At 39.6% G+C, this 27,086-nt stretch overlaps 1 protein-coding gene across 2 annotated transcripts in view; it reads right to left on the bottom strand.

Annotated features, from left to right (window-relative positions):
- PHYHIPL (phytanoyl-CoA 2-hydroxylase interacting protein like) overlaps positions 1–27,086 on the bottom strand; it is a 58,643-nt gene that overhangs the window by 4,322 nt on the left and 27,235 nt on the right. For both annotated transcript variants that reach the window (XM_050340786.1, XM_050340785.1), the window contains exons 2-4: positions 5,604–5,800; positions 1,034–1,208; positions 457–574 (exon numbers count right to left, since the gene is read on the bottom strand). In XM_050340786.1, coding sequence (XP_050196743.1) covers positions 457–574; positions 1,034–1,208; positions 5,604–5,768 — 458 coding nt within the window. In that variant the 5' untranslated portion in view covers positions 5,769–5,800. The remainder of the gene's footprint in view (positions 1–456; positions 575–1,033; positions 1,209–5,603; positions 5,801–27,086) is intronic.

Raw genomic sequence — 27,086 nt, 5'->3', positions numbered from 1 at the left:
TAAGTTAACATACAGATTGCAGAGCCCTTATTTACTACATTTGGGGATGGAAATGGGATGGCTGTACATGGAGAGCAGATATTTGAGATGGAACTCTTATATGCAGGCAAATGCCTATGTACACAGTTGTACACTCCTACTCTCTTAATTTCTTAGTACAATAGAAATATTTGGCTACTAAACACTCTGTTACGATAACAGACACTTTAAACAGGCTGGACACCCTGTCAGTATCCCAGTTTCTGCCTCAAAACAGACTTTTATTGCCTAATGGAAGTGCTGAATTAAGCAAGGTGGAAGAAATGAGCTAGTTATATTTTATTCTTTGCTGCCTTCTGAATGGTCTATAAAGCACACAGACATCCTGCTCTAGCTGTAGCACAGCTGTCTCTATTTACTTGTTTTCATTACTCCCTTAATTTACCAAACGATTTTTGCATATGTTTGCTTTCTTACCTGATATAATCAAAGTATTCTTTGTGCTGATTCCGATAAAAAACAGACAGTTTAAGCATACGGCCTGCAATCACCTCAGCTTTTTCCAATAGCTGTGTTAGGTGAACTTTTGAATAATCTGCAAAGGAAAGACAAACTGCTAGTACAGGGGGCAGGAAAAACCACAAGACTCACCCAAATCTACACAGACATGCAGACTTAAAATTGGGAGCAGTGTCTTGGTAACATATGTCACATTATGCCCCCAGTTTCCAATGGTGGCAACAAAGAAATGGCAGAAACATGCACGTGTGATTCTCCCCACTCCTTCCCCCAAAAGGACTTTGCAAGCCTCAGGATTTCCTGTGTTAGAGCTGGTTTCCCTGTATTGGGGACTGCAGAGGAGCTGAGAACTGCCCTCTCTGGCTGATATCAGTTGAGTAACACACCAAACCTCAGCACATACAGAGCCTAAAGTTAGAATTCCGGTTTCCAGGTGTGACTATTAAACTCTCCCAGCCTAGACAGCACTGGTTGATGGCCAACCCCCTCTGGCAGCAGAGCCAGCATTAATTGAGTGTTTCCTCAGCAATCTCACCTGCTGTGCAGAACTCGATGATTTCACTCCACTCAGAGACGACGTAGTCGCCATCCACCTGCTTGGATGCCGTCTGCACTGCCACGGTGTACTCTGTCCTGGGGCTCAGGAACCAGTGCCCACGCACTGTCATAGGCAAAGGAACAGCTTTGGCCACCAGTTTAGTGGGTACATCCTGATGGAAACAAAAGACAAAACAACACACAAGTCAGCAGTGCAACCAAACCAATCCACCACGTAGAGCTCAGGCCTGTCAATGAGCCTCTTGCTTCCTGCCCCACCACTGTTTCAGCTCCTCTGTTTTGCTCTCCCAGTGTATCACAGCACCACGGTGCAACAAAGGAGAACAGCTGCTTGTTGCAGTTGCAATACCTAATTTCTACAGTACCAAGGACTGCAGTACAGCACACCAAGGGAAAGAAAGAAATGAAGAACTGGAGGGTTTATGCTGCAGCTGTGGGTGAAAGGACTCATGAAGCAGTGAATGATTCTCTGCACTGCGTAACTGAGGAGCTGTGATAGGATGAGAGGTATCTATTACTGATTTTTATCAGTAATAACAGAATAGTAAGATGGCTGCCCTGTGAAAAGGTGGAATTTTAAATAAAATCCATAACTTTCCATCTATAAATACTAGTCCATACACATATACCTACAAATACTAGCATAACAGTCCCTTAGGGAAAAAGGAATAGAAAAGAGACATCTTCTGTTCATGATCTGTAAGCAAGACCTGATTTTTTTTTTCTTTTTGTCTTCTATTATAGAAAAATATCTTTCTCCTATTGTTTTCTCATCAGCAAAAAATATTCTTCAGTTTCTGTATTAAGAAACTGTAAAATTAGCAGCTTGTGACAGTGGAAGAAGTTAAATGTGAGAGAGTGATAATCAAAGGGTAATATTTTGTTGTCATGATTTCTTTTTTGATTATTCTCCTTTAAATGAAATAACAGTTCGGAGAAAACTTTATCTGTAAAGGAAACAGTTGTGCACTCTACAATAAATAATATATAAAGGATGGGAAAAAAATTACAAGGGAAAAATAAAAAGAAACCCCAAATGACATTTAAAGCTACGCCCCCAAAACTATATTGCACAGGCATCCCGCTGGAGTGAATTTGCTACTGCTAATGCAAATCAGCAGATGCTACAGTCAACATCATTACTCTTCCTGTCACCTTTTTTTCGGTTATGGTAAAAACAGCTTCCACCTGGGTCAAATCTCTGTGCTCCCATCCCAGTGGTGGTTTTTGCCCGCATTATTTTTGTCAGTTTTCATGTAACATTAAAAGCCTTGTTGCCCCCAGGTGTCTAAGCCTTACCTTCCAGCAGTGCATTGGGAACCTCTTCTAACTCTACCAAAAAAGGGGCAGATTACATAAAAAAAAAAGGGGCAAAAAAAAAAAAAAGGGGGCAGACTACCACATTAAACTGAGGGGTTTATCTCTTGCACAGCTGGGGAGGAGGGACAGATGTGATGCTTTTCAGAACTCTATCTGTTGTTCTTTTTCTAAGCAAACACCATCTTTTTTTTTTTTTTTTTTTTTTTTTTTTTAAGGTCACTATACTGGCCTTTAATGTTCACGTTGAAATTCCTCTGGGGATTCTCCATTTGTTCCTTTCATCTCCCTCCTGCTCAGCCCTCATTCCTGGCTGAGCCACCAAAGAAGTGCAAAGCAGGTGCTATGCCAGCTAAAGGACAGGCAGGATTCTGGAGTGGCAGATGGCCACTCCACCACCCGCACCCACCAGGCAACTTGAAAGGTACCGAGATGGCCATAATTTCTAAGAACAACCTGGAAGCTCTGAGTAACTAAGCAGTGAGGTATGTGAGTCACACTGCCCCTCTCCTTTTTAGAAAAGAGGCAGCTTTCAGTTTCCAGCTTTCTCCTGTTTCACATCATCCTTCCTTTGGCCAGGTCTGCATGTTGAATACATTGTGTGAACTCAGCACACCCAGGTTCTAGGCCTAGTTTTGCTAAATATTTGAGCCTTTTTCCTCTTACATAGAATAATCATATTTCCATGTCTTGAAAAAGAGAGGAGGCAAGCAAATTGCAATTTAAAGAAAGACAAAGTCTTATTACAATTCTAGCCTTTGCATTCTACTACCAACAGAAACCTCCTCCTTCACAGATATGATTGACAATAGTTGTAAATAATAAAACTTTATGCACCCTAAGTATGCTGAATATACTTTATATATTTGCCACAGAAAAAGTATTGAAAGGATGAACCATTCATGGATGGTCTCCTGGGTACACAAACAAACAAAAAGCTGCCTTTGCTGAGGCACAGCATCTATCAGGTTAAGTCTATATCCCAATTCACTTACTCAAGTCAGAAATAAGCTCATCCTCTGGGCTAATCACCTGTGAGAGAGACAGGCACTTGCAGACAGTGATTTACCCTACCTGTAAGCTAAGTAATGATGGATTTTTTCCCTGAAGATGCCATCTCCTTGCACAGCCTGACTGCTGGATGACTCCTAAGAGTAAGCCCCAGTGCTGTTTTTCACAATGAAGCAGTAGGGCTCACTCTTTTCTTTCTAAAAAGCTCTGCTAGGAGAAGGGGCAGAGACATCCCTCACCCTCACACAAAAATTTTGTTAGCAAGTCAAGGGATGGGTGGGGACTTACTTCCCTGTGGGTTCTGTGAGGATTCAGCCCCAGTGCTGCAGCTCCTGCCCAGCTGGGCTGCTGAGCTTCAGCTGTGAAGTATAGCCAACGTTAGAGGGAGGAAGAATGTTTGCCTCTCACCTCACTTGGGTGACACGTTTTGAATTCAGGTATTTTATTTTATCAACCAAAGTTCATTCCAGAAGGTGCATTAAAAATTGCTTAGTACTAAAGAGGCACGAAAGCAAACAGGTAAATGCTCTGGCACAGAGTTGTTGGAGCATCCACTTGGTAACCTTCTCCTGCCCACCCTCTCTGTATTTCTGTCAGTTAGGCCTGGGAATAAAACAACCAAAAAATTCTTTACCAAATCACTAACACAATTACTAGCAAGACATTTTAAGTCAATTCTGACAAGACATCCAACTTGTTCATCATTTGAATTGCTAGACTTTAGTCTCCTGTTCTCACAAATCCAACCTCTCTCTTTTGACTAAACATTTCTTCACAGTAAAAAGCTAGGAAATTGCTGAGAAACACCAAATAAATATAACAGCCTGTCCTTATTACACAACCAATATCCTGTTTTCCACCCTCCATTTTAACACTAGTCTCATCACTGTGATAAAGACTCTGAAGTGCATATAGTGCTTGCTCTATTATGAAATAAATGTTACAACTCTACACTAGTTGGCACACGAATGAAAAAACATGTAAAATAATAAAATGAAAGAAATCAGAAAGAATCCATCCTACTAAGCATTTATATTAGAAGGTATATATTTATTCCTGCAGTGTAAAATGGGAATTCAGATTCAAGGGCTGTCAGTTCAAAAGTAGTAAGAAAAAACCAAACATAACCCTGCTTTATTTGCTACCACAATTAAAAATGGGGCATAATAAATGCTTATTATAACATGAGGTTCAATAGTGTTTCACACAATTATTCCTAGCAGCTGCAACGTCCTGCCCAAACATGTAAAATTCTCGGTTTCAAGCAGTAGTAAGTGATGTTTCATTACACTTAATGCATATATTACTTCCAACTGCAGTAAAAAAAAAAGTCAAATAAGGAAATGTGAAAAATTATACACCTGCTATTAACAGAAATCACATGAAAAATACTTTCCCAATAAAAACCCTCAGAGAATTTGTTGGAAATATTTTCTGGTTATTCCTCCGGCTTAGAAACCAATAGTAATTTAGGTATTGATAGAATTACAGCCCTAATATTTGCCTGGACAGTTATTTGTGCCTTAGCAGACCTTATCTTTTAGAGATATTGCCAACATTAATTTTAAATTTGCAGATGATTGTGTTGTTTAGTGTTGTATCTCGTTCCGTGTTTCTCTAGACACCCTAGCATTTCAACTGTTCTGAGGTCAAAGCAAATTTTGTTGGATTTAATAAGTACAGATTTTGCAATGCCTTCAATATGTCCCTGCATCAGTGGCTGGAGGAAAGAGGCCAGATGAATATTCAGGTCACAGTGCTGAATGCTGCAAACCAAAATTGCTGGAAGCCTTCCTAGAATTGCTTTAGAATTCGTGACTCTTCTGTGGAAATGGCATGTGTTGCTCTCAGGAGTCTGTCACTGAACAAGGACAGGCGGAGAGTACATGCACTGTTTAAATAATCATACAGAACTAGTCAGGAGTAAAAATGTCTGTCTAGCAATACATTGTACAGGTTCCAAAACTGTTTTCAAATGAAACAGAAAAGGTAACGTTCAGTTCTCTGTGAAATAAATGTATTTTTCTGTACTCACACATAGGCCAGAGACAGGGAAGGGATTTCAAGTAAAACAACAGTCCATCAGGTTAATCAAAACCCACCTTTTCTGGAGGTCCAGTGCCTGTGTCCTGTAGCCTGGCTTTGAAAGGTTAATAAAACACTGAGATTCATCTGTTTAAAATCAAGTATTTCCACCTTGATTTTCGCATGAAAATTACCTTGTGTTTGAATTTGTTGGAATTCTTGTTTTCTTTCTTGTTGAGATCGATGAAGTAATGAGTAATGCGGTCCTTGGATTTAGAATCCATGTCCCAAGAAATCTTGAAGGAATCACACGTGATGTTACTTATTTTGATGTTGTGTGGGACTGGAAGCTCCTCCATCTCTGCAATCCCACTATCTTGTGATTTATTCCCTGCACAGAAAATAAGCACGATTTGTTCAGTTCAGGACCTGTTTGATAACTGTTTTGTGTGTTGCAGTACATCACATCTCTGAGCAGCCTTTCACACGGGCTCATGGGTGGTACTCAGCAGCAGCTAGGAGGTACAATTATGCTAGTCTTGATGTCAGGGATGGAAAACATTGGAAAGGGATGAAATTCCTCAGGTGAATAAGCACTAATAAGGTGTGAACAGGCTGCATGGACTGGCTGGCATCACAACTATGTGCGTTTGCAGGCTGAGAATACAAAATATCTACAAATGTTTAGTTAAGATGCCAGCAACGTCCACAGCTAACATCATGGCCCTATCCATATCTGTCAGTGAAACAAACACAAACAGAAATCATCATCATTTTTCAAGCACAAAGCAAACCCAATCTCTTCAAGGTTTAGAGATGGTGTATGTATGTACACATAAGGATACATAAATATAAAACACCAGCGCCTTCAAAATGAAACAATTAACACTGATCAATTTATTGAGCCCCAGCAAAAGGGACATACACATAAACTTCATTTTCCGGTCTTTATTCTTTCTATTTGCTCAGCTGAGACCCTGCAGATTTCTTGGGAAGTTTTTTTTTTTCTCATTTCTGTAAGTGCATGTGGTAAGATGAACAAATGACCATTGACCCCAAAAAGCATCATAGGTTCTAAATTTAGGTCTTCCCTTAGTTCCCAAGGCAACCTTATAGTTCAGCACTCCGTGAACATTAAAACTCAGAAACATTAGGTGTTCTTGCACTTACATAAGACTAAGTCAAATGTGAACAAGGAAAAAAAAAAAAAAGGCAGAAATATAAAAAAATTACTGGGTAAAAAGGAAAAAATCTAGATGATGATGTAAGAGAATGAGTAAAGAAACAGAAAATAAAAAAATAAAAATCAAGGTAAGATAGGTAAGAACAAATAGAATTAAAGGAGAAAAAATCCAAGACTAATGTTATGTGTAAGAAAGAGGGGAAAGCTCCCAAATTCTGGCCAGATGAGGAAGATGGGAAGCTCATGCAGAGATGTGAGGCAGCACATTGTCAGAATTATTCATAGCCACATTTAATTATAGAAAAAGACAGTATTTATAGTTCCATCCTAACTGGTAAAAAATATGACAAAAAAAATGAACTCAGAAGGTGTTTGGTCAGTAATAAAAATTTGACTTGAAAAACCTTAGGAACATTTCAACCTCTCAACATACGCTGTCAAAGAATTATTCCAACACCTCAGTGCAGGAATATTAAGGTTGGCCTGATTGTTCCAAATTCTCCTCAGAGATATGTGAAATTCAATCACAGAGCCTGCAAAATTCATAGATCTCCAGCTAGTGTTCTGAATAATGTAATTTTACTGAAAATTTCAAGGACCAATAAACCCACTTTTCTATTTTTGTTACGTTTCAAGCATTTACATCCAACAGGTTGTCTATCCTTCGAACATCCTATTGTTGTGGGGTTTTTTTTCCTTCTCATCTAATACCACAGTCAGATAGTGTAGGGCCTTGCTCAAAATGCCCCCCCCATTTGTGCCATACACTGACATTTTCAAGAGCTGCACTGGCTGCAACAGGCTCAGAAATACCAGTCATTACTGAAAGCTTTCCCCTCGCAGGAAAGACACGGTAAGTGCTTTTCCCAACATGAGATTTCAGAAAACCAGCGGGAAGAAAATGGCACTGCTTTCTTTTGCAAGCAATTCGTATTGGAAAAGTCACCGCAAGCTCTGGCAGGGACACTGAAAAGGCCACATAGGATTGCTCTTCCAGGAGTGAGGCTCTGTAGTCAGTGATGCTTCTGAGGTTCTCAGACCTGGAGAGCTGGACAGGCTCAGATCCCAGCACACTGAGGACCGAATAAAGACCTGAACAGGCATGAAATGAGGAAATCCAAGCCCACAGTACATTAGTGTGCAACTTAAAGTGAGCTTCTACACCCAACACCGAGGGCCTTGGCCATGATACAAACAGCCAAGGTGGTTTATGCTTCAGGAGACATTTGCAAAGCAGCAATGACCACTGACAAAAACTACCAGGGATGAGAAAAGGTTTTGGAGAACACCAGTGGGAAAGAGCCAAACTGCTTCTGTAAATAGGTATTGCTTTCTGTACAATGCTTGGAATTAGTATCTTCATCTTTAGATGTCTGCACTCTCAAGCCTTTTAATTTATTTGGTTAGGAAACAAATTAAATAAATGTCTAGAAGAAAATCTCCAGGTAGTTTTTTAGCAATAATGTAAGTCCAAGAAGAAGAAACCACTTCCATTACTGAGTGCTAAACTGTCCCTTTTTTGTGATGGAACAAAATTCAAAATAAACACTTCCCTGAAATTTTTAAAGCCCTTCAAAAGCTGAAAAAAAAAATAATTACAGATTTTGAAATACAAACAGAATATGAAATAAGAAAGTAAAATACCTCACAATCATCACCATACTTCCATTTCCCTTCTGTGTAGAATATCTGTGATGTATTTTGATACATATTTGTGTAGCCCTGAATGTCAAAATCCACTGAGTTGACAGGCAGGGAAGCTGATAATGATGCACACAATATTAATAAGGAGGACACTGATTCAATATTATTGGTAAATGGTGAGGCTTGAATAGTAATTGATGTACCATTGCACAGGAATGAGTTAAAAAAGGACAGAGCATGAAAAGCTCTTTCTCTCTTAGTTCTGACAGGTCCTGGGAACCAAACACGCCACTGACCAGCCAGGGAACCCAGACAGCATTCACTCAGACCACCAAGAATCTTTGAAGAAGCATTCTGTTCTAACACATAAGTTCTAACTCACAGTCTGGGTCCTGCAAAAACTACTCCTTTTCAATGTTAGGAACATGCTCTGTCCTGAGATGGACTGGAATATGACATAAAACTCTTAAGAATTTATCACTATTAGAACAGCTTTACAACTACTACAATGTACAATTATCCATTATATGAAAAATGAACAACAATGGGCAGAATTTTCAATAGCAGAAAGGTAACTTATAGTTAAATCTGGACGTCAGGTGCTTGAGAAAATACTACTGTCTGCTGATAAAGTGGGGGTTCAAGTGGGGTGTGATGATATTGTCAACAAATCCAAGTAAAAATGCTGTCTCCTAAAAAGTCTGCTTAGAATTTACCTGCTGGTTAAAACTGGTGACCTCAGGTGTGTGCTAAGAAGTGAAATATAAGCGATATGGAGCTCAAAAAACCGACTAGAAATGTAATCTATTGTACCTTGCCATTTTTCTACTTGTACTTTGGGGAATATTTTGAATTGGTTTTCATACTGAGAAGCACATCCACTTCAAGGATCAATTTAAAGATTAGATCAACATCAGGAAATAGGATGTCTACTAAATCAGAAATAGCAGCTGAACTTACTCAAAACCAGCACATGCTTGCCCTAAAGCACTCCAAAACACCATCTGAAAGGGAGTTACTGCTGTTATGGATGTGAAAATAGATGGAGAAGGCCATAGAACTGGCTGCTTTCATGTTAGTCACTTTGGCACTTCACTGAGGCTAAATTGATCTTTATTTGATGAAGCACCACAGTACAGAAAAAAAAATTGAGAGTAGCATAGGAAATGTTGCTCTGAACAGCTTCATACCAAATTAAAATATATTAGCTTCCTGTTAAAATGGCCACTTCATTTTGCACATTCATGTGGCTTCAGCACTGGAAGCCACTGTGGGAGCAGAAAACCCTGCTTTCAGGTCTCTTTTGGGCAGAAACATATAGAAGAGCTAACAGTCAAACAAACCTGGTCTCCCCTGCAAAAATCCCCAAGGAACGTCATCCCTGTGCGCTGCAGGAACACCCCCTTTTAACACAAACCCAGTAAAAAGGCCCAGTCATTTTTGACCCGTATAACAACGAGTCAAAGACCACTCATGTGCTCACAAGTCACGCTGGAAGTACAAGAGTTTAAATTTCTTCAAAGCCAAAGAATAAACACAACACGCCAGCCTTGCCGAGATCAGCTGGAGAACCGCGAGATGAATGTTTCATGCTCACAGGCTTATCTCTCTCTGCCATAGCCAGAGTTAAATTTCAAGTTAAATTGTCTAATCAATTTTAAAGCAGTTATGATACTTCTGCAGCTGAGCCAAAATGCTGGCAAATGGGTAACAAACCAATTTTATTTATACACACATAGACACACTTAATTTAGTATCCTCATTATATCTTCTACTTACATAAATTATCTCTGAATGGGAAAAAAAAGGCAGAAAATTCTCATTGAGCATTCATGGTTTTCATCTGTCACCACTGGAAAGAAATGATAAGACTTGGAAATTGGTAGGTCCACACCAAAAATATCTGGAAAATTTTTTTTTTTTAATTTGCCTCATCACTCAAAAGACATCATGACATCTGCAGCAGTGCAAGGATGGTGAAAAAGAACCTTAATACAGCCTCTCATTGCTGGATACCAAGCATTCACAATCACCAATTTTGTATGATTTTAGAATACTTGACCATATTTTTTTCCTTAGTTTTAAACATGCAGAACACCACAGCAGGGCAAGGGAGTACGTGCCTACTGATTTTTCCTTTCACAGACAAGCTGATTATGTTATCCACAAAAGAAATCCTGAAAGGGCTGATTTGTAATCCACCCTTTAAGCATACTTTCAGCTCACAGAAGTGAGTTTTATGAAACTAGACCAATAAAATAATACATTTCTGGGTTCCTGTGACCTTGCTTATGGAAGTTTTGACTCTGATATTACCTTGGCAAATATATTCCTGCTATTAAACACCAACAATGGAAGCAGTATGCCATCCATTTAATGAAGATAAAGACTCCCTACACACACATCTGTATTCCCCAGAGTTTGAATGTAATTCATTGTTTAGAAACATTAAAAAGACAGGTTCATGCTCAAAGGCTCTGCGCCAGACATGCTGCAGTAGAATTTCCAGGTACTCAGAACTCATGGATTTGCATTCAGCAAACCAATTCCCACCCTCTTTGCTGTAATTCCAGCCAGAACACTACTATGGCACCTTTCACAGCGTTAACTGCTGAGCCTGCTGCACTATGAGAGTGTGGAAAATCATCCAGCAATCAAGAACCAAATCCACAGGAAACAGAACCTGCAAAGCACAGCTTACAGTGACACAACAGCCATCCACTGACAGGGAAAACACCCTCAGATATTACAGCCATAATGAGTGCGATTGCCTGTACTCAGTGTGAAGTGAACTCGACAAATATTCATTCAACTGCAGGGATGCCCATCAAAGATGGAGAAATTAAAAGAAGGCAGGGCCAGGTGAAATCCTTTTCTCCACTGGAGCCATGACAGCATCCCTTCAGTAACCACGGATGAATAAATATAGTAGTAAAATATTACTATTTAACTGCAATTTAGACTTACATACTAGGAGGAATGGCCAGCAAAGTAATATAGGAAGGCTTTTCAGATTGCTGTTTTCCCTTCATGGGGTTTAGAATCAACCAATTCCACTATTTATCCAATATCTGGACAAAAAAATATGCATTAATTTTAAATGGAAAAAATGTAAATATCTAAACAGAATTTGGAATAAAGGGGTATGTGTGTATGTGGGGTGTCTGAACTATCACTCAACCAAATTCAGAGCTGTGCTAAGTATTGGTGGAAAGTTACACATCCCTGATGTGAAGTAAATGTGCTTTATATCACAGAGCCCAAACGCTGGAGAACAACCAACAGAAAAGAGCAAAAAAGAGATAAAATGGTTTTTCCTTGCACTACTTTAAAATCTCTTGTGAGCTGTGTTTCCTGCTAAGGCTTTGTCCTTCTGTCCCTCAAGATGCAAATTACATCAGCTTAATGAAGTGTAACTTACAGTTCCATTTAAAGCTATTACAAATCCCCCTCAAGATGTATGAAATAGATTTCCCTCTTTTGGCATCACCCTGGAAAATCTCCAGTTGTATGGACAAAGACAAATCATCTGGTCCTAAGTTTCTTTGCACTCAGGGATAAATCTTCAGCGTCTATAGAGCCATATTGTGGGAAACATGGACTTCTGATGCTTTTGGAGCAGACATTCAGGAATCACTATTATGCTGCCAACACCATTGCCAAGGATCATTGAAAACACGTTCCCAAAGGATTTGTAAAAAAAACCAAACATTGAGGCATTCTGGGCTGTCAGTTTGTACTTTGTGAACCTCAAGCTTGTCCTCGCATCTGAAATGATTGCTATTAAGAAGTTTCTTTCTCTGAGGATGAAAGTCTTTGCTTTCAATATGGTCTAGACTTAAAACAAAGCACAGCACAAACAGTGGAAGGCTTGTTAGTGATGGCTATTTCCAGTTACAACCCTGTCTTTCCCGGCTGGAAGTTACACTGAAACATCCCAAGAGCTCAGTAGTCTGGCTACCACACTCTCAGCTGAGGGGCTGACAGCTAAGTACTTGGGGACAGCAGTTTCTTAAAGTTTGATTTCACAGTGATATGAAAAACCTCAGTTTGATTTGCCAGAAGACAAACATGCAATCGGAGATTTCAAATAAACATAATGTTAAAAGTCATGGAATCTAATATTTCCCAAAGAATTTAATTGAAAATACAGAAATGTCACTACTCCTTATAGCCAAGGCACTCATTTAAGGCTCAATTAAAACTTGGTAGATGAACAGCAAAGTAAATAATGGGTCGTACTCAAATGCTGACTGAAGGCTGGCTGTTCTCTGCATTTACCCCTAGCAGCAACAAAGGAGAAAGCAGTTCAAGGCAATTTCAAAAAAAGAGATCTTTTGATGCTTATATGATGAAAAATGGCTTTGTGATAGGTAAAAGAGAGATGGAAAGCTAGGTGATACAAAATATATATTTTTGGGGAATTATACAGACAATAAAGGAAGGGAAGCATGTGTAACGTGTCAAGTTCCCAAAGATCCTCCACCTCTAACACTGACCTCTGTCCCAGGATCAAAAGTTTGCTACAAAAAAGAAAGCCCAGATTCAGTGGTAATTGCTCCATTCATCCAAACTGTGTGTCTGTGCTAAAGCACCTCAGAGCAGCCTCCACGTTGCTGCAATATTTTTATGACAGGTAAGACATCCTGTAGGGATGGGATGGGAAAGACAAATGTACACTGATATCCCTCAGCCAGCAACTGGGAGGCAAGTCAGTGGAACCGTTGTCATGCCACTTCTGTGTGACCACAATATTCTCCTACACCGATTTAATTTCATGGGGTTCACACAGTTTGATTCACTCCTCTGGCTGCTGTCACGCACAAGAGAGTGCACCAAGTGCTGCTGTGTCTCTAGGAACACACACAAAATATTAACCTCTGCAGGCATCAGCTCCATGAAAACCTAGGAATTCGATAAGGTAAATGTGGCTCAGGTTCGTGAGCCAGAAATAACCAAGGCGAGACTGTACCCACACAGCACAAATTAAAAGCTCACCCTGGATCCTTAATACATTCTGGGAAGAGATCTGAATGTGTGGATGAGGATTTGGGTTTCTGAGACCCCAAAAGATCAGATTTACATTATACACAGACACTAATAGCACAAGTAAAAGACACATTAAAAGCCAAACAAAATTTTATAATACAAATCACATTTTTTTAAAAAACAATTTCACTTTGTTCAGATCTCAAAATACAGGTACTAGGGAAATCAGAACATGTTTTTCTCAAGTTAATATTTTCAATACAAGGAGAGACATAAGCTATGATCTTTTGAAGTAGAAATGTTTGATGAGAGGGGATCAACTTCATAAGAACACACAGGTACTGTGACATAAGAAATCCTCTTACTGGATACGGATACTAACAAAGAACAACTCATTTACAAACAGTAGCTCCCTTAAAAAGAAGAGAAACATCTTTACACCTTCTCAAATAGGAGAGTTTCTAGCTTTCCATGTCTTGATAATTCAGCTGAGAGGTTATATATCAGATCTATAAAGGTAACATATTATGTTTGTTATTATAGAATCTGATATAGACTGACAATACGAGTGCTGTAATTGAGACTGAATTCTCCAACTTACTGAGAAAGTATTTAATTTCCTCAAAAATTCCATAGGAGGGAGGAAACTTCGTTCTGCGTAACCATCAAAAGTGACAGGGAAGTGCCATGAAATTACGTATTAGCTGCATATTTGAAATTTAACTAAGCAAAAACACAGTATCATATTTTTCTCCCGAGCTCTGGAATGAAGGGGTCCCTGTCCAACTGCTAGCTAATTAAAATTGTTTTACAGAGTCAGGACAATATGTCCCTACCAAGCAAGCAGTTAACCTGAATACCAAGAATTTCAATTGTTCACTGCAACACCTTGTTCAAGAGAGACAATGAAATACAAAGACAATGACATTCAAAAAAAATATCAAATCAAGGCTGTTGTTTGTGAGGTCATGCAAGTGGCACTTATCTAGGATAGTTATTTTATTTCCAAGTCCAACTTGCTACCCATAACCACAGAAGGAACATTTATCTTTTATTCAGCTTCTTTTCATGTACAAAAAAATGAGTGAGGAGTCTCAGACTCTTTAATCTCAGACTCTTAAATGCTTCTCTCTCTTTTCCCCAGAATCCTGGTAAACTACCTCCCAATATAGATTTTTGTATTTATATAAGCATATTTAAGAATATTTTCTAAGTAAGTATCCTTTTAAAACCAATTCCTAAATTAGATAAAGAGGGAATGCCTGACTCTAGAAATCCTGTTAGAGGGATAAACTCCTCTAAGTCTTCTCCTTATTTGCTCCCCTTATCTGATATGACTGTTGTGCATTTTCTAGTAAGAAACGTGCACTCTGTCCAAAATTTTAAAAAAATAAATTCGGAAATAAAGCATTACCGAAGTACAATATGTATATTTATATGTACTGGGTGTTTCTGAAATGTTAATATACATTCAGATTCTCTTGAGCCTTGGTTTTAACTCAAGGATTAATTTATCTGTTTCCTGCTAATGCAGGACATTGACTTCAGAAGGAATATTCCACACTGCAAAACAAAGAGAACACAACTAGGCTCTGGGAGCACAATCATACCTTTAGTACTTGCCATCTTCTTCAGCAGGGAATGCACCCCAAAGTGTGCCTACATAAATAAAGCACTGAGCAATCTCGAGATTGTTTCTGTACTGAAGAATTTGTCTCTGCCTCTTACAAAGGACTCGATTTTCCCTCTGTCTCACACGGAGGATGAATGTACTCCACAAGTGGCCCCATGATTCAAATCAGGAGCAGTATCTCAATCCTGCCACTGACAGGGAGAAATGGGCGGGCTCGGAGTTCCCAGGGAGCAGCGTCCCACTCTCTCCCTGCCTGTCTCTCTCGCTGCCAGCTCCGGGACCGAGACCTGTTCTGCAAACAGAAACTCCCGTGTCACCAGGAGGCTCAGAGGTGCAGCACAGCAGCTGCAGGACACAACCACGGGAAAGCCTCCAGCACGGGCTGGAACTTCTGCCATTTGCTTCAACACCAACCCATCTGGGATGCTCATCTGGCCTTGAACCAAAGCAGGTGGGACCTCAGGGGCTCAGGTTCCTCAGCTGGGTATGTGAGCTGTCCACTCACACCACAGGGCAAGAGTGACACGCCTGACAGCGAGCAGTGGCAGACTTACCCTGCTGTATTTTGGAATACGACTGTGCTATCAGAACTGTAGGGCTTTGGTTTACAGCTCAGGTCATTCTCTCAGTGGGCACTGAATGCAACAGTATGTTCACCAGAAAATTAGGTATATCTTTACAGAGAAGGTTACTATAATTAGTAAGCAGAAATTAAGTTATAACATTGCTGTGGAATATAAATTTTGGCATAGATACAAAATTCTCAAGTCTGGATTTGTTGGTACATATGTACTGCTAAGTTAAAGATAAAAAAGCCCAAATATTTCTTAAATATGACAGTAGAAACAGTAACAAGAAAAAAAGCCAAGAACAACATTCACTCCTGCAATAAGACCGCAGATAACTGTGGAATTATACCTGGAATAAGTTTGATACAAAAGAGGCATCATCTAATCCAAAAACAAAGGCTACAGTCCAAAAGATTTTATGCCTATGATTTGCAATGATGTTCATGTGCAATTTTGATACGTTGTACTACTGTGGAAACCACTAATAAAATACTTTTACTATGCTAAGAAAGAAGAAAATACTAACAAAAAACACCGGCCCTGGGCAGTGAGTCTCCTCAGTCTCCCCAGGCTCACTCTCCATTCAGTGAAGAAAGGCAGTTTGCTAGATGGGATTATCTGAGTACTCACAGTTATGTCTCACATTTAACTTTGCCCTGGAGGAATCTAATTCTTTTTACACACTAGAGAGGGAGGTCACAGAAGTTAAGAGTGAGATGCAGTTACCCTTTGTAATTATTTCCTAAATTACATTTGTCAATTCTACTTGTTCTCATGATGTAGCAGCAACCTCTGATAATTTGCAACATTCCAGCCAAAGACAAGAAAGAGGAAGAACATGGGGGAAGTACATTTTACACTGCAGGCAATTTCTGGACTCCATAGCAAAGAAATCTACATGTCACTGACTCAGAAATATCCTCTGCACTGATACTTTAAAGGGGATAAGCTTTTAAAGAATAATTTCTCTGAATTTCTATGTCAAATACATCAGTTTAGCACTTATCCCCACAATATTTTTTCTGAAAGTACTAATAGGATCAAACTTCTCAGGACCATTTAAGCGTGAATGTGGATGAATTTATATCTTCCTAACTGCAGTTATAGCTAAATTATTTAATAACTGTAATTAATTTTAATTAAAACAAATAATGCATTTAATTCCATCATTAAATTAATTCCTCAAAATTGTTTCCTCTCTTGCTATTTCATACAGATATATCACTGGAAGTTGCACTCTGCTATATCAGCCAACTGGTGCAAATCAGTACCAGTTTTTCCTTTGATTTTTGACCTATCTTTACTTGAAGTAAGAATTTAAGTAACATTTGGTAATATCTTAAGAAGTATCCAAATGATTTAGAAGAGTCTTACTGAAATCAACAGGATTTAAGTCAAGTTGCTCAAGAACTTCTGAAAAGGTGACTGCAACTACACACACAAGTTTCACAAACCCAAAGTGTAAGACAAAAACCTGACTGCAAATCTGATCAATGACTAAATTGGCAAGGCTGACCTTGTTCTTTCACTAAGATTTAATTCTTGTTTGGTATCCTGACATCTTGGAAGTATTTAATATTTATACCTTACTCATTCAAAACTAAACCACATTTCCAGAATGTCAATAGCAGCCAAAACCCTCGAATGAGTACTAAAATGGAAATAGATGCAAGTCTCTGTTGACACAATTACCTTTTTAGGGTCCCCATTACTCCTTATGGATATTTTTGAGAGGAATATTTTATGAAAGCTGGATGCCTCTATGCTTTGATAGAGTACTTGGTGTTCTACAAGGCTGGGCCACTATTACCCCATTTTTCCCCTTTCCTTTTTGAAATTTTATTGCATGAAAGTTGAGGAGTGTTAACTCAGTGGAATGTGAAGCTAAACACACACATGTGCACACAAAATTTCGTTCTCACTGTGTTAAAAATATATGGAGAAACTATGAAAAAGGAGGACCTTCATTTTCAGATGAAAATATGCAACTGGAAGGTCATGAATAACCATGTAGGTACACATTTCTTCAGTAAGGACTGGAAACTGTAAGACTAAAAAAACCACCTAGCCTAGAAGATTAAATTGACATACTTGCTATCATGCCTACTTTTCACCTTATCTAAGATGCAGGTCTACAGATCCTACCATGTTCTAAGGACTGACCAAATCCTCGTGGAAGAGAGCTGAGAAGTGGTGGGATCTCCTTCTGTGACCCACGAATACCAGAACCAAGTAAACTGAGTTGGCCAGATATGCTGAGACCGAGTGCAAACATCGGCACCAAACATCAGCATCCTGCTCCTCATCCCATCTGAGTGACCCATGTATGCAAAACAACTCACACCAGCACACCATTCCCATGGAGGTTCTCAGAGTGCTGATACTGCACACGTGTGGCTTTATTTTTTTTACTGAACCTTGTCAGGTTGAAGCTAAACAAGCTCCTCTGCAACCTTCTGTGGAATGAGGATTGCAGGGTGGCAAAAATAGCTACAGCTGCACTCCAGCTCCTGCTGGCACACCACTGGTTTTCACGGCTCCGACCCTCAGAGCCAGGGAAGGGCAATTCAGTCTTCTGGAAATCAAACAGGACATTATCGTAGACCACAAACATTAAGCCACTACAGTATTTACTACTAATTAAATGCTCCCATTTTGTTCAGCACAGCAAGCTTGCAGCACACGGGTGGTAAGTGGCTCTTCTCAGCATGCGTTGGCTACAAGATACATTTGGAAAACAAATTTTAATTAAAATGTGCATTTCTCAGCTGCTGAAGGGGAAAGAAGGTAACAAAGGGTGTAAAACGTTCTAAACCATCTTCTAGCTTACTTTAAATGCTTTTCAAAAACTAAAATGAACTTTACAGCCACTGACATATACTAGAATTTGTGCATATTGAGTTATACAGAATTCCAGATTTTGGAAGCAAATAACTAGATCAGAAACACTACTATAAAAGCTAGATGATCTATGGCATGTACTTTATTGATTTAGCAGAAGCCTGAGCTATCAGGTACCTCTGCACCCTTATGAAATGCTGACCATCCTTCAGACTGCACTCAGACCCATTTTGTGGTGCATTTTTGGAAGGATCCTATCTCAGTGCTGTTCTGCTGGAAAACTGGGAGTGACATTTTTCAGCAGACTCCCACTCTGTTGATTATTAAAGGGGCAGATATTGAAGCAGGAAAGGATGTGGAGCTTCTTATGGGATGAGGTTTTTCTCTTCTGCTGAATAAGAAGTACAGCTGCCTCCAAGACCATGGAATGGTCTATGTCTCCAAGACTAACAACAAAGGAAAACAGATCTCATAAGATGAAGGCATTGACTGTATGACCCCAGACGAGTTGCCTGGGGCCAGATTCCAATCCAAGTTATGCTGCTCTGGGTCACTGGCCTAATTGCTCCAACACTCTTCTAACAGTGTAACTGAGGCAAAGCATTGCCTTTAATTTTCTACTGCTTTTAATATTAACTGGATATTAGAGAAGGCCTTAACTATATGTTAGAGTGGTCTTTTATGATTTGTGCTTTCACATGTCACTAAACAAAACAGAGAAGCAAACAAACACGTCCATGTCTCTATTACTACGAACCTCACACTCAAACTGGTTTACCTCATTCTTCCTCGGCTGGCAGCAACTTGTGCCATTTGTTGCAGCTGTGCCTTAATCACAACCAAAAATGTGTTCTCTCCTTCAAGTTAAGTCATGTGAGTTCAAACCTAGCAAGAAGAGGCAGCCCTGCATTCACATGAGCTGTAACGTGACGTGCCAGCTCGCCTGAAAACTGCAACTGCCTTGATCACACAAGGGTTTTTTCACTTAAACCCCTCTTCCTTTCAACAAATGGAAGCCCAGACAGAAGGGCAAAACTCGTCACTTGAAGGGCAACAGAGAGAACTCAAGGCTGGGGAACACAGTTTTACTTTCCCTGAGAAAGCAGGGTGCTCAGCATGAGAGGGCTTTTGTACCTCCCTGGCTGCCCTGGCAGTCTGCGGCATGAATGAGCATTTCTCTACTTCAGCGCTCTGGTAATTGCTGTGTGCTTTTCACACAGATCTCTTGTAAGGAATGGGATTTGGCTCAGGTTTACACCAGTTTGTGCTTTCTAACTGTGATTTGAAACGTATTACATATTCACAATAGTTCAGGAAATTCTACTTTGTAACTTGTACTGGGGTTTTTTTTACTTTTAAATTGGATGCAGGTTTCAGACTTTCTCCCAGGCCCTAAGAAATAAAAGATATAGGGGTTTTGAGAGCCTTTTTTTGGCAGGAGTTGTTCTGTTTTGTTTCATTTTTAGCTGGTTTCCTAGGGCAACCAAACACTCTCAAGGTCTTCAGATGCAGGTCGGCCACCGGTTGACTGTTACTAACTTTTGTACCTCTGAGAAGAGCAGAGAGCTCACAGATAACTCAGGTTGCTGCCAGTTTTGTTAACTGCAGAAATGAGAGAGGATCCTGTTAAATACTCCCTTATCAAGAGGAAGGTTACAATGAGTTCGAGCTTTTCACAGTTACTAGAATGAAAATATGACACAGTTATGAATACTGTAGTCAAAAGGAATCTTTCAGCAGAGTTTTCACCACGCTGGAATTCACTCCTCACTCAGACAAGGTGTAGCACACAGACTGCGTGGGGTTATTAAAAGTCACGAGTCTAGCTCATCACGTTCCTTTCCTGATGGCATTTGTGACAGCTCTCTCATGTAGGTTATGTAATGAAGATTGTCTAATGAGAAGGAGAAAACTCAAAGGGAAGTTTTGATGTAATTAAGTTAAAAGAAACCTACAATTATGAACCATCAGATTCAAATCCACGGTCCTCAATAATTCCAGAATTACTTTTTAAAAAGCACAGCTCAGTTGGATACTTTCAATAGTTTCCATTACAAATTCTTATGCAGTCTTATCCCACAGGCTGTCAAGCAGCAATTGGATTGCAACAAGTGACCAATCATGACCATGGCAAGACAAAAATTGATTAGCTATAGAGCAATAGCTGCACAGCCTTCTACAAATTCACTACGCCAAACAAGTCCCCTCGGGTATGTTACTTAAAAAGACTTCACATTTAGATTAGTTTTTCATCTTTGGGATTTAGAGCATTTAAAAGCATCCCAAGGAATGCTTTCCAGTTCCCACTCCCTGCTGTATGAGCTACTCTAATAAGCACACTAAGATATGCTGAAGAATTTAGTTTCCCTGTGTGGATTCCATCCCAAGCACTGCACACTTGCACTAGGGCTGACAGCCCCACTGGCCAGCTGATGGTTTGCTCAAGGAAGCAACCCAGAAACCAGCTGAGAATTACCCAATATGCAAAATATTATTTTGTGTGTATATTATACAATATACAAAATATACAAAAGATGGAGAATCACTATTTTTTCACATATCAGGTTCTGATTCTGTCTCCCCTGCACTTGTACAGTTATGAGAGAGTGCACAGGACTGGACAAGCTCGTCCCACAGAGGTCATGCTGGGCCACCTGGCTACCTGATGTGTCACAAAACCTGAAATTAAACTCTCATGCTCTAGAAAGGCTGCTGATCCCTGTACATCAGATTTGATTGAAGAACTCCATGCTACCTAAACAGAGTGACAAAGTGAAGTACAGAAGCAACATATTCCATGGGTCGGGTTTCCAGTCACGGTGCAAAGCAGTTCACAGATAAAGGAAACAAAGAAATGCACCCGGAGTTTCAGGTGCCTCCATCTAGAGGGGAAGAGAAAGTAACCTCTACACACAGGCAGAGGTGAGACAACCCCAGTAAATGGCATGTGAAGTTTTACTGTTCAAGTCTGTCCTTTCATGAACGGTAAGGTGGTAGCTGTGTCATCAGAGCACGGGTCACACTGGCTAGAATTCCAGTATGTTCCACACAAGGGGGCAAAACTTCCCTGTGATCTAATGGATTCAGTGAGCAGACAGGGGATTTTCAGTTCCTCTGATCAGAGATATATCTTGAAATTACACTGAAAGTGTGAAGGCTAGAAATTCATCAGAATCCACATATTTACTTCTGAACATTCATATTAAATTACCAGCATAAATTCCATCATAAAAGTGTAAGTGCATAATACTCACTTTGTGTCATCAAATGGACATTAGTAGCATTAAAATACAATCTGCTGCACATCTTGTTCTTAATTTTATCCCTTCCTTCATACAAACTCATGTGTAATTTCCCTTTACATAAGTTGGATTAAAAGGAGCAATGGCACAGCATGAATCACTCCATGGATACTTGTATACTAGTACTTACAGCTGGCCAAGATTGAAAGGGCCTTTTAACATCTTTTTATCCTGCTCATTTTGAAGTCCAAATGCCTTCAACTATGAGTACACATAGAAATGAATAGTAAAAAAAATCACCCAAAATAATCTTTTGAGAACGTTATTTCTAGCCCACAACTAAAGATGGATTAAATCCAGACATACTGCAGTTTAGAGAGAAAAATTCCATATTAGATGCCTTATCTGTATGAAATGAGATAGAACACACGCTCCAAAAGCTAGGAAAATACAGTGGTTGTAAGATCTCAATCAAGTCACATTATGAATGCAAATTGGTTTTTTACACAAAGTCCTACTGAAGCCAGTGGAACAGCTCAGGGAAGAAATTCATGGGATGCTTCTGATGATTGCAAACTGAAGAATTCTAATAACAGTGCATGGATATACAAAGCTTAGTATGGGAATTCTTCAAACTCTGCTTCTCCTGGAGCTGCCAGCTGTGTCTGACTTTCTCCAATACTGGGGAAATAAACTCCAGACACCACTCCACAACTGGAACTAAGAAAGAGGGCAACTCTGGTAATCCTTTCTGACTTTCTGTCACTCTGCAGGAATGAAAGAACACCACCGAATTAGTTTTAAGGCTTCCCCTTTCTGGCAGCAGCGAGAACTGTCAAGGCTCAGAGAAACTGTTGCAGGTTATAAAAACAGTACAGCTAATCATTGCTTTTGAAAACATCCATGCAAAACACCCTGTTCATTCAGGCGTAAATAAAACAAGAACGCTCTGAAAACAATAACGTAAAATTGAGTAATGATTCAACTACAAACACCACTGTGAAAACTGATCCAGTTACAAACACTACCAACTCAGAATATTCTGTAACCTCTGTAACCACAATGAATTCTAACCAAATCTTCTGTGCTGAGGGAAATATTTTCAAGGTCAAATAAAGGATGCTCCACAGTATAACAAAACCTAGTGTGAGGAAACCACCCTGAAGTGATCCTGGAGCAGAGGTTTCTTTAGTTCCAACACCATAAACATTGCATTTGTTCATACCTTCCTATAGCAGTCACATATTTTATACAGGTATCGTGTACTGGCAATGTCAGTACTAATTTTTCAGACATGTTTGTGAATTTTTGAAGAAAGTAGACTGCAAGTAAAATGCTTAAAACTTCTGGCAAATGGGAACAGTGTATTGACTGTGGGCTGTGCTCAGCCAGAATTAAATATAGCCCTCCAGGTCACAAAAAGCACGAAAGGCCACGCGTGCTGGCAGCCTGGAAGGTGCACCTACTGTACCCAGTGGACTAAGAAAAACAAACCCAGACTGACAAACCTGGAATCTTTTTTGATCTTTAAAAGACTTTTACCTCCTCAGTTGTGGTTAAAATACTGGCATTTACTTCAGCAGCACAGAGGGAACTGAAAACTGCCCTAATCAGAAAATCCAGGGCATCCGAACCTGCCATTTAGAGGCCATGAACAATAAAAGGTGGACAAGTTACAAGAAATGGGTAAAGGAGGAGACTTTTCTAGATTTGGGAGGAGGGGGCAGTGGAAATGGAAAACTAATGAGGCAGAGAAGTCCCAGAACGAAAAGCCAAGGCCAAGGAAGTCAGGCTTCAGCAAGCCTTTAGACACAACAGTGCCTGGCTGGAACCCATTCCAAAATGAATGATGAAATACAAGAGAACTCTAAATACGAATGTGACAGAGTCACTCCTCAACACACCTTACATGACAAAAGGAATATTCTGTTTGTTCGAGAAGCTATGGCTCTGGGACCAGGAACCTCTGGAAAGCTGCTGAAGTGGCTTTCTGGACATACTCTGATCTAGATTCCACAGGCGTGACTGCAGGGGAAATTTGGAGAGGTGAGCTCAGAATGCTGCTTAGCAGAGGTGGCAGAGCCACCAGATTAGTAGGCTGAGAAGGAAGTTGCTAGTAAACCAGAAAAATGTAGTTTAAGATGGAAGATGAAAGAGTTGAAGAGGATAGTAACAGCTTAACTCTTCCTCAATAAAAGCAACATAAAAATAAAATTTAAAAAAAAAGCTTTTGTCTTTGGGATTTTCATAAGATACATGAAACTTTAAGTGAGGGGTTGGCTTGGCATTGCTGCTTCTCAAATGCTGGAGGCAGAATTTCTCTTCTCTAAATGATTCCTCCTGCCACTGTACTTACTGAGAACTGCTGATCTGCAGGGCTAAACAATGACATACAGGTAAGGAGTTCAGGTGCCCACTGGCTTCCCATAGAGCCTGTGGCTAGTTCAAGGCTGTCTAAGTGTCTTTATGAATGATCTGTAAAGAGAAATCACATTTATCTATTGCAGACAACATTAAAAGAGAAGGAGCTGCAAGAAAAGCGTGGGCAGGAAGTACTAAAATGGATTCTGTTACAGAATAAAGAAAAGAATGGATCTGGGAACTATAATCTAAAAAAAAAAAAAAAAACATAAAGAAGAAGGACATACGTGGGAGACAGTGTTATTAAAATGCTTTAATTATAACAATGAGTAGAAATTAACTACAAAACCTATATCATATATTTGAGTTTCAACCTATTAATATCAGTGAATAGCACTGGGAGACAACAGCAGGTGAATCTGGCATAATTACACATCAAATATTTTAGTTGCTTTATAAAGGATCTAGTAGAGTTTCAGTGAAAGATAATGGAATGAAAAAGGGCACAAATAGAATACCAAGCAAGATTTAAATAGCTAATAATATATAGCTTGGTCACTGCTATATACAGACAAAAGAGCTCATAATCAATTATGCAGATTTGAGTGTTATAGAGCTCTAAAAGAAGATGAGAAGGAAGGATAGCAAATAACTCCAAAAATTAATGAATTAACAGAAATTTCTTGACACTGGGATGTTGAATAGCCAGTTTCCAGCAAAGCCTCTCTAGTCAGTGACATCATTACTTATGATATAAAACAAGAGGGATAAAATACTTGCAATGGTGAGCTGAAGTGAAAGACAGGCAAATTATTAGTTTTCTTCTCTTCCACCATTCTAAAGGTTATTTATGGAAGACTTGTTGCTTGGCTCCATTTAGTATTTTTCTGTGTTCCAATAGTAAGGAATATCACACGTGAAATCTAAGTCTCTGGCAAGAATGTAAATCTAAAACCATAATATGTATTTTTCTTTGCAAAAGGAGAGTTTTTGAAGTGACGCACTAGATTTTATCTCCTACCTGAAGCTGCGTTATTGCTTGTCACATAAAAAACAACCAAACAAAAAACCCACAATCATCACTCTTTTCAAGTTCTGCCAAGTTAGAGATGATTTTATGGAATAAATGCATTTCTTAGTTGAGCATTCCACCACTCAAACCCTACAAAATTGATACAGTTGGCATTTTGAAGAGAGTGAATTTAAATCTCCGAAATTGCAGCTGGAGAGAAGAACAAAACCAACAATAAACATAACTCTGAATTTTGTGTCCTACCAAAATAACACAGATACAGCACCTCTCCATTATGCTGGATACAAAAAATATGAATTGTTTATTCCTGTGCTCAGAAGTCTCATAGGTTTTTTAAAAAAACCAAACAACTATGCAAAACCAACCATTCAGGACACTAAGAATTACTGTGAAATTTGGGTCTCTCAGTTGTCCTTCATGTGGAATTCTACCTAGACATTCGATTTTTCCCCATCTCTCAGATGTACATGATAACCTTTCAGAAACAGCAGTGACACTGCTCCATAATGCCAAAAAGGGGATTTGAAAAATGCATCCAGAGCCTGGATGATGCCACTGCATCCCTTCTGTTTCAAAGGCAAATGTGTACACAATATGGCCATGAAAGCCCCAATTAATGAAGTCTAGAAAAATCTTTCTGAATGCTCCAATAAATCCAGCATAATAACAAACTTCTGAGATAAATTAGAGAACATGAGACATGCTTAAGTTACGTGGAAGGCCAAAGATGCAAGTTGTTTACATAAACCAGGAATGACATCTTAGCTTGTATGATGTAATGCTTTTATACAAGCTTGTTAGACTAAACACTTCTGATGGTGCCAAGTGTTTGGAAGGTGATGATATTGATTGAAATTGGCCAAGACACCAATTCCAGCTCCGATCCTGATGCCCAAACACGGTCTCCAAATATACGAAGACCGAAAAAACCTTTAAAAGCACTTTAGAGAGATTGAATAGTTCAAGCCATCAGTAGCTGGAAAATACCAGAATGAAGTAGACTTGAATAACCTTAAATTGGACACGTTGTTCAGATTACGATATAGTCTTTAACTGCATGATTACATACTAATTTTTCCACATAAATCCCAACTCATTCAGCATGCATAATGAATACTGCCTACATAATGAACTATTTTTCTTGTAACAGCTATTTGCTGTTGTTCAGTATGTAGTCCCAGGACTTATTTGCTACACATTATTCATCCTCTGCTCTGAAGACAAAATTATGAATTTCATCATGGGTTTTTTCCATGCACCTCATGGGTTTTTCAGGCTACTACTACAGTGTCTGGCTGCTTAACAAACATTCATTAGTTTATTTTGAAAACATCTCTGTGAGGGGAGGCAATAATACTGCTTCCATTTTACATATGGAAAACCAATGCACAGAGAAGTTAAAATATGTTTTCTAACTTGAAGTGCCTATTTAAGGTGGTGAATATTTCTCTTCTCAAAGCACTTAGTATTGTGCCTTTTATTTTCAAAGTCCTGCTCCCACTGAAGTCAGCAGCAGCTATTGACTCCCAGTACCCCTGGAGCCCTGATATCATGGTACCAATCTTTGCTGGCAAATGAACAAGGAGAATTTGGTGTCCTGGGGTTGTGTGTGGCTTTGAAAGATGGCACACACTAACCTTTCCCTGGTGGTCACACCAACACATGGCCTCTTCTGCCCTGTTGCTGTCCCAGCCCTTCTTCTACTCCCCAGTCACACTTCAAAATGCTGTCCTTTCAGTCCCAGTCTCTTTGCTCAGCAAGTCCTAGTTCCATTCCTTTAGTCCTCAGCTCTACAGACCAAGCTGTCCAGTTCCCCCCCTCCACATTCTTGTACTTTTGGTCTCTTCTTTGCACACAGGTCTCCAGGTTTACCCCTCACAGGTTCCCCATCCTCGTTCTTCAAACTAATCTGCTCTGGGTGAACACCTCCTCATTTTCCTCCCCAGTTTCACTTCCCTGGGCATGCTGCCTGAATTTGGATTATCTCCCTTGCTCATTCATCTTCTTTCCTGTTTTCATTCAGGGTTATTTTGCCCACTTCTGCCTTCCCATTTAATCTAATCCCCAGCTTGTTCTTCCCCCCTTGAGCAGCCACTGCCCCAAGTCTATCAGCATATTCAGGGCCAGTTTTCTTGCCCCACTCCCCAGCCTGTGCCTCCCAAGTTCCAACATCCTCTTGGAA

The sequence above is a fragment of the Myiozetetes cayanensis genome, unplaced genomic scaffold, assembly GCF_022539395.1.
Source record: "Myiozetetes cayanensis isolate MyiCay16 unplaced genomic scaffold, myiCay2020 scf10, whole genome shotgun sequence".
Taxonomy (NCBI): Eukaryota; Metazoa; Chordata; class Aves; order Passeriformes; family Tyrannidae; genus Myiozetetes; species Myiozetetes cayanensis.
The sequence above is the reverse complement of the archived record's forward strand: the minus strand, read 5'-3'. Positions and strand labels throughout refer to the sequence as shown.